General features: G+C 45.0%; 1 protein-coding gene across 6 annotated transcripts; it reads left to right on the forward strand.

Moving 5' to 3' along the window:
* The first annotated feature begins 2,290 nt into the window (after positions 1 to 2,290).
* LOC147608918 (pentatricopeptide repeat-containing protein At5g27110-like) lies at positions 2,291 to 7,086 on the forward strand. Of its 6 annotated transcripts, none has more exons than XM_086788747.1 (2): positions 2,291 to 2,442; positions 2,715 to 7,086. In XM_086788747.1, exon 2 carries the CDS (start codon positions 3,324 to 3,326, stop codon positions 6,477 to 6,479), a length of 3,156 nt encoding a protein of 1,051 aa, XP_086644873.1. In that variant the 5' UTR covers positions 2,291 to 2,442; positions 2,715 to 3,323; the 3' UTR covers positions 6,480 to 7,086. The 6 variants fall into 6 exon arrangements, with proteins under 6 accessions (XP_086644873.1, XP_086644875.1, XP_086644877.1 ...); XM_086788749.1 differs by having other exon boundaries at positions 2,331 to 2,464; XM_086788751.1 differs by having other exon boundaries at positions 2,358 to 2,442; positions 3,070 to 7,086.
* The last annotated feature ends 1,697 nt before the right edge of the window (positions 7,087 to 8,783 follow it).

Genomic DNA, 8,783 nt, shown 5'->3' on the forward strand with positions numbered 1-8,783 from the left:
CTAGTATGGGGGGAGGAGGGATGGTGAAGTCTGGGATGTGTGGTATAAGAGCGGGAGACCCCATGAGGTAATCCACTGTACTAGTGCCTCCCCCATGTGGAAAAGATGTAAGGCTATCTGACTACGACCATCTGGACAACCCATTATATATAACCAACTCATGCATTCCCCATATCTTGGTTGGCCCTCTGGAGGCCCATCTCAGCCAAGTCAATTTCTGACAACATAATGGCATCTCCCTCGAAGTCATATGTCTGCACTTGTTCCCCTTTTGTCCATCCATTAAAGTCTCCTAATAGGAGGACCTCTCCTTGTTGGGAGAACTCAACAATGTCTGCAAATAAAGGCGCATATGGAGTCTCCTCTTTCTATGTCAACCTGCATGCATATTCTGATTTATATGGTGGGAAGTAGCATACTGCAATATGCATCACTCTTAAGCTAGGCCTGGCTAATTGCATCCACATAAAGTGAGCCTTCTCATCGTGTCTAACCATTGTGAGCATGTCTCTCAAATGAGGGCAAAACAAGCATGCCACTCCTCCCGAGCCACGCACCCCCCACCAGTAACTCCCATGTGTAACCCTCCACTTTGGGTAGCCCTCTCTCAATATGCATCACTCTCAAGGCTTTTATGCATTTCTATGTAGAAGATAATATCCCTATCTTTGTAAGTCTCTGTGAAGCCTCCTGTGTCTGACCATAAAGTTCCATTGCAATTCCATACTCCCATCCTTAAGCCATCTGTGGTCTCATAGACCCCACACCATCATGTGGACGTTTATCCATGATGATTACTCGGTCATCAGGATAAACATGCCATTTTCTTGCCTTGTGGGCTTCCATAACCTAAACCATCCCGGCTTTCCTATGTTTCACCTATAGGGGGTGAGGTCATCTCCAAGGTATATGTTGGTGGTTCGGAGGGTGGCCCAAACGGGACTTTGTATCTTTGAACTTGAGGAGGAGAGGCCTCTCCCTCATCAAGTACTTCCCAGCTCGCCAAGCATCTACAAAAGGGGTGTCAATGAGGTCCATCTATCTGCATAAAGTCTCATTGTCCTCTTTTGGTGAGTTGCTCGCACATGTAGATCCCTAGATTGGCAACGCTTCTCTTCCTCAAGCGTGGTCGTCATGATGGATGTGGCATTTGGGGTGTGGATTATTTTTTTCTTTTTCACAATCTCAACCCATTTGCAGGTTTCTCCAATGTCGTCTTTGGTTGCTTCCATGTCTTTTTGGGAGGCCTGCGTGCTCCTCCCAGAATCTTGATTTGGCCTCTTGAATCTCTGCTGTGATTGCCTTCTTAGCCTTCCCTAGTTCCGCCCTCAAGTTTGGCATTGGCGTCTCGCAACTGGGCAATCTCTAGAGCAAGGGCTTCTTGTGTAAATAGCTCTCCTTCCTCTTTGCCATACTTGTGCATCTCTTCCTTACATAATTCCATACATTTCTCCATGCATGCAACCAAGCATGCATCCTTCCAAGCTTTCATTTCTTGTTGCATCTCATCTTGCAGTTGTTACATTTCCTCTACCCGGTTGTCTTTGCCCTGGATCTCAGTCCGGACAGTATGAATCTCCTCTTGATGCTAGTTTATCAGCTTCTTTTGGCTTGAGAGGGCCTTTTGAGCCTGTTCTTTGATCTTGTTCACTCAGGGAGCACCATTGTCACAATCACCTAGCTCAAGCTGTGGTCAAGGACACGGGAGAAGATGGGGGCTAGCCCGATGCACAATGGGGTAAGGGCGGGAGTGGCTAATGGTTGAGGGTTCAACCATTAGTCGGGGTTGGGACATTCTACATTATTGGGGGCCGAAGCAAGGGTGGGGCAAACGGAACTAGGGCGCATAGTGCATAGGGCAGAGACGGTAGGGGCGGCAACACACAACGGAGGGAGGCAGAGGGAACTAGGGCACGTAGTGCAGTGCACAGGTGTGAACAGGGCAGAGACGACGGGTGGTAGCACACAGGTGTGCACAGCACACGGCGGACGGAACCAAAAAGAGAGAGAGAGAGAGAGAGAGAGAGAGAGAGAGAGAGTCAAAAACGTCTGGAAAAATCCCACCGCCTTCACTCTTTCAAAAGCACCATAAGGTTTCGAAAAAAATTATTAATCAAAGGTTCAAGCCCCTCTCACTAATTAATTAATAACGAAAAGAATTTGGCACCCAATATTATTAGGGCAATAAGGTTAATAATGCTTGTTATAATAGATTTTATATATATATATATATATATATATATAATATATATATATATATATATATATAATATATATATATATATATATATATATATGAGAGAGAGAGAGAGAGAGATTAACCTTTGCATTTATAGTTAAGGTTAATCTCTCTCAAATATAGAACAAGGGAAATTTTTATCTCACGTTAAGCTCGGGCAAGTTGAAGCTGATTCCGATCAAAGCTGAAGAAGGGTATTGCCGGTACGTGCAGTCCCTCACGTATGTAAGTAGAGAATTTCATTTCGTTTCGTTGCATTTTTGTTTGTAACTTTTTTTACCATGTCTTTGATCAATGCCAACGTGATGGCAATGAATGAAGTAGAACATAGGGGCATTCCCTCCATACAGCCTACAGTGTGTTGACATGCTTTCCTGTCGTGTCCCTGTACGGCCAACCATTTATGGCAGTAGACAACAGAACATAATGGTACAAGTGTGTTGATATGCTTGATTTTCTTTTACATGGGATATAGCTAACTGGGCTCGAGGTCGGGCTTCGGGCGCATTCATGCGATGGTAAAGTGGTCTTCCAGCAACATATCCACCATGCCTCTGATTACCCCGGAAATTTGCCCACCCATATCTGCTCATGCATATATGATGTAGAAGGCCCCTAAGATTGGATTCATGTCCAATCGGGTTTAAGATCGAAGGGCTCTGGCTACAGTCATGTCATGCAGCAACATGTTCACCATGTCCCTAATTGCCACCAGGAAAATCACCCCATCCACATTTGCTCATGCATTTATGATGTAGAAGGCCCTAAAATCGGATTCAGAGATGTCATTTACACATACATTTACAGCATGGCGGACCAGTATTTTGTAGGTTTGGGAGGTCAGATTATGTTTTCTGGGGAAGCTGGAGGGTGTGTTGATGCTTGGGAGCCTAAGCTTGTGATGGAGAGGAGCTTCTTTATGCAAGGAGCAGGGTTCAAGGTCTGTTTGATCACATCAAACTTGTTGTACCCTCCTTAGACCCTGCAACCCAAGGAATGACATAATGCCTTGCCTGTGGCTTGCACGTTTGCTGGCGGGAACAACTGCCAAGTGGGGGTTCCCAGCTTCTCCTTCAACCGAGGCATGGTCCAATCTTCTTTAGGAGACTTGACCAGACTTCCATCATTCGAACGGCTAGCAGGGGCAACTCATGCATTAGCCCTTATACAAGACGATGGGTTGGTACTCAGGGACAACATCTACAAGTATCTGCAGATTTGTGCAAAGCAGAAAGATCTATCAGCTGGCAGGCAAGTGCATTCCCTTATGGTCTCAAGTGGACTTGACCCAGTGTCAGCTTTAGGGGACCACCTCATCCGCTTATTTGCCTCGTGTGGGAGATTGCATGAAGCAAGCCGAGTCTTTTGCAAGATTCAAAAACCCACCATTTATACGTGGTCTGCCATTATTCTAGCACATGCCAGATTAGGAGAAGCAGACAATGTTTTTGACTTGTATCAAAAATTGGGGAAGGAGGGCATTGAGCCATCCAAGTTCATATACTTGTCTATCTTGAAAGTATGTTGCTGCACTGGAGCTGTTGATCAGGGGAAGCTGATCCACGATCATATCATTAGAACTGGCTTGGAAATAGATGCAATCATTGCAAGCATGCTAGTCAACTTATATGTAAAACATGGGAGATTGGAAGATGCAAGCAAAGTGTTCAACAGATCACCAAATCAAGATGTGGTGTCGTGGGGCACCATGATCGCCGGTTACACTCAACATGGGCAGGGCATTCATGCACTCAAATTGTTTGAGAAAATGCAGGAGGCGGGCATACCACCCGACAAAGTCACATATTCTTGTGTTTTGAAAGCTTGCGGGAGTATTGGGGCAGTTGATCTAGGCAAGCTGATCCATGAAGAGGCTATCAAAAGTGGAACTGAAGCAGATGTGGTGGTTGGGAACACTCTCATTGACATGTACGCCAATTGTGGGAATCTAAAGGAAGCATGGCATGTGTTTGATTGTCTTTTGAACCGAAATGTGGTGACTTGGGGTACAATGATTGCGGGGTATGTGCAACATGGGCATGATGTCGAGGCCTTTGTGTTGTTCAAGAGAATGCAAGATGAGGGACTTTACCAAGGCAAAGTCACACTTTTGTTTGTCTTAAAAGCATGCTGTAGTATCAGAGACGTAAAAGAAGGCCAGATGCTACATGAAAAAATTATCAGTATCGGTTACGAGGTGGATGTCATGGTTGGAAGCGTGCTTGTTGACATGTATGCAAAATGCGGGAGCCTAGAGGAGGCACACACGGTGTTTGAGAGGTTATCTGAGAGGAATGCATACTCATGGAATGCCATGATCTCAGGGTATACCAGTGCCGGGTTTGGTCATTTTGCTCTAGAACTTTTTGATGCAATGCACGAGGAGGGTGTGGAGCCAGACAAAGCCACGTTCTCATGCATCTTGAAAGCATGTGGCAACATTGAAGCTGTAAGTGGTGGTAGGCAAATACATGATCAAGTCGTTAGACATGGGTTTCAATCTGATGTCATAATTGAGAATACACTTGTAGACATGTATGCCAAATGTGGGGAATTGGTATCAGCAAAAAAAGTTTTTGATAAATTATTGAAAAAAGATGTGGGGACGTGGGGCACAATGATTGCTGGGTATGCACAGCATGGGCATGGTGTTCTTGCTCTTGAATTCTTTGAGAGGATGCAGTGGGAGGGCTTCAAGGCAGACAAAGCCACTCTAGTTAGCGTGTTGAAAGCATGTGGGATAGCTGGAGGGATGCCACATGGCAAGCTTGTACACGACCAGATCATCAGAAGCGGGTTTGAATTAGATGTCATGGTGGGCAATACCCTGGTGGACATGTATGCAAAATGTGGTAGCTTGTCGGAGGCCCACAAAACTTTCCAAAAACTGTCCAAGCGCAATGTGGTCTCATGGAATGCAATGATTCTTGGGTACGTCTACCATGGACATAACCTTTCTGCCTTAGCACTGTTTAACAAAATGCAACAAGAGGGATTGACATCAGATAGAGTGACATTTTCATCCATTTTGAAAGCATGCAGCAACCTGGGTGCAATAACTGAGGGCAAGCAGATACACAAGAAACTAGTAGAAGATGGATTTCAATCAAGTATGGTAGTTGGGAGCACCCTAGTTGACATGTATGCCAAATGCGGCAGCCTGGAGGAGGCCCGTGAAGTGTTTGACCAGATGCCAAATCGTGGTCTGGTCTCATGGGGGGCAATGATTGCAGGCTATGCCCTTAAGGGAAATGGCTACGAGGCTCTCAATCTGTACTGGAAAATGGTATCAGAGGGTATGCAGCCTGACAAAGTAACATTCTTGTGTGTATTGAAAGCATGTGGCACCATGGGGGCTTTGGGACAGGGCAGGCTTGTACACATGCAAGTTCTTAGGAGTAGACTTGAGGGTGATGTGGCAATTGGAAGCTTGCTTGTTGACATGTATTCAAAATTTGGACATTTAGAAGATGCAGGAAAAGTGTTTGTTGGCATGCCGAACCAAAATATTGTGGTGTGGAATGCGATAGTTGGTGGGTATGCTCAGCAAGGTGACTGGAGGCAAGCCAGGAGATGTCTAAAGGACATGCAAAAACAAGGCTTGAGACCGGTTGGTAGGACTTACACTAATGTTCTTGCGGCTTGCAGTCATGCAGGTCAAGTGGAGGAAGGTCATCGGTCCTTGAAAACAATGACAGAGGAAGATGATGTGGATTCAACTGTGGAACACTTTAATTGTGTTGTTGATCTTTTAGGGCGGGCAGGATGCTTGAATGAGGCCATAAAGATGCTCCGAAGTACGCCTATCTTACCAGGTATTATTGGGTGGATGTCGCTTCTCACTGCCTGCAAAACATATGGCCAAACGGACCTAGGAAGAGCGTGCTTTGATGAAATTGTCAGCTTGGATTCAAACACAGCGGCTGGTTATACCATCATGTCGAGTATCTACACTGATGCCCAAAAGTGGGAGGATGTAAATGACATACAAGAGCTTAGAAGGTGTGTTGGCGCATGGAAGTTGCCTGGAAAGGCCTGGATTGAGGTAAACAATGAGGTGTTTGAGTTTCTTGTGGAAGATAAGCTCCACTTAGAGAACGAAAAGATACATGCCAGGCTTAAAAGATTACAAATGCCAATGAAAATTGAAGGATATGTGCCACACGTGGACCTCACGGCGAAGAATAAGGAGGGTATAGTAGATGGGCACTCTGAAAGGTTGGCTGCTGCTTGTGGCTAAGGGGAAATGTTGCACAATATGAAGGGGTTTTGGGTATACATTGACTCTGACAGAGTGATCACATGGAAGGAAAGGGAATGCAGGCAGGAACATCAGTTGCAGAGTGGGCTCCCATTATGATTTGACAAAAGATTGGGTCATTTATCCTCTTTAATGGTGGCCAAGGGTGTCTTACTGAGCCACCAATTCAGCAAGCAACAAGCCGCGTCACTCTCTCCCTTCAACTGAGGAGCTGATCAGGACAGAGACCATAATGCAGCCATCAATAGGTGATCAGCGATGCGAGCAACCTTCCTTGTGGCATCCTCAGTCCATGTTAAGAGCATGGAATGTATCATACAGGTGTTTGCCACCCTGAATGAGTGGTGTAATTGAAGACTTTAAAGGGTTTACAAGATGATCACAAGATGCCTTCCTGGAGTTTGTGGACCGGTTACTAGCACATTGATAAGGTTCACTGCCAGCTATGTGGCTTTCCTAGGATGTCCTCTATAATTCTTATGTTAGAGGTAAGGGGAACAATGAATAAACCAAGATAAAATGTGGAATATACACAACTATGTCTAGCCATTGGAAGTTAAAAATACACAGATCATAGAGAGGAAAACAGTTTACTAGCAATAGAGAGTTGTCTTGCAAGGAGTCCTCATGAAGCTGACCCCCATCTCTAGAGTGGTTGGATTATTGGAAATGTAGGCCAAAATCCACCATCTTCAACAGGGTTATTGGATGTCTTAAATCGTGAAAGTGCAGGTTCTTAAGCTGTGAGACTGTTAATTCGTGAGTGGGTTAGCCCGTGGACAAGCTTAACTTGTGAAAGTGCAGGGTCTTAAGCTGTGAGACTCTTAACTTGTGAGATTGCAGGTTTTGACTCCGTGAAGTTGCACGTTTTGACTCCGTGAAGTTGCACGTTTTGACCCGTGAGATTGTAGCGTTTAACCTCGATGGTGCTTTATATGAAATGATTCTATGGATCAACTAGGACATGACGTATGAGCAACAGGTTCTTGTGCACTTATGCTTCACATCCAGAGGGGTAACAAGAGCATTGTTATTTTGTCTTTGATGCGCTCATATGTCTCCGTTGTAGACGTGGGTATTGATTCTTGAATTTTTGGCTCAAATGTTGTCGAAGCGGTAAGTAAGACTGTTGGTTGGTTACCATTAGGGTTGTTTAAACACACAAGCTCTTGTGTAGATGTTGAATGCATGAGAGTGATTGAGTGACTTGCTTGGTGTTGCTTGGACGTCCATTCTTGTCGAACTTTAGGTGAAGTTGTTGGGGTTGAAGTCGGTTGTGAGGTTTTCTTCACGTTGTTCGATTTTGGCAACCATATGATGGGATTACCATCATAGTATCCTTGTTGTGTTGAAGCACATGCACAGGCACCCATCTTTGATGAACATTATAAATTAGTGGCTGATGCGTTTGGTGCTGAGGTTTCCTTCTATGTGCAAGCTTAGGGGGCTTTGTGAAGCGCTTAAAAAGCCAAGATTTGGCATTATCTTGGTAATACCCTTATGCTTGCAGTAATCTTTTTGGTACCCACACTTGTTGACTTAGTGGAGTTCTTTGAGGAACTCGCATAGGGTTTTGTGGACGGGGTTGTGAAGTACTTCTCTTTTTCCTTGGCCTCTGAGTGCTGTGTTAAGAGAAAGAGGCCTTGACTGTCGAGGCACCTAAATTTGATTGGCACCTTCGTAATAGCCTTGAGCTATAAGTAGCTGCTTCTCCACTCACATCTTGATACCATTAAGATACCTTGATTTTGGTTGTCTTGGTGGAGTTTTCTTTTTGGTTAATGCGGAAGGTTTGGGGCCCTCCTTGACATTGGTTGGCGCTGAGGTTGCAGGTTTGAGACTCATGGGTATTTTTTGACGATGATGAGGCTAGAGTCTCTTGTGGAGTGGTTGTCAACGATGAGGCTTTCGAGCATGCGATTGATACCTTTGGTGAGGTTTGTCGATGAAGAGGTATAGGCTCTGGGGCTTTTCCTTTGAGTTCCTTGTTAGAGGTAGATGGTTGCGCTGTGGGAACTTCTTTAGGAATAGCTGTTGATTATGAGGTTTTGGGATTGAACTTCGTTGGTGGGGATGGGGTTGAAGGCGTAGATGCTTTATCAGAGTTGGATGTTGACACACAGATGGTAGGTCATTGTGTAGAGGGGCCCTCATGGAAGAGGCTTGTAACCTTTTGCGTTCAGCATCATAGAAATCCATTGAAGTTGGACCCTCTTCCTTGCAGTATGGTATTTTCAACTTTTTGTCATTGACCATCATGATGACTATCGCTAGCAAAGCACA

Source organism: Cibotium barometz, chromosome 52, assembly GCF_041138505.1.
Source record: "Cibotium barometz isolate CiBa-2024 chromosome 52, ASM4113850v1, whole genome shotgun sequence".
NCBI classification, from domain to species: domain Eukaryota; kingdom Viridiplantae; phylum Streptophyta; class Polypodiopsida; order Cyatheales; family Cibotiaceae; genus Cibotium; species Cibotium barometz.

Bases quoted from the DNA above. Each gene is read 5' to 3' on its own strand.
- LOC147608918 (XM_086788747.1), top strand. From the start codon at position 3,324: ATGGTCCAATCTTCTTTAGGAGACTTGACCAGACTTCCATCATTCGAA.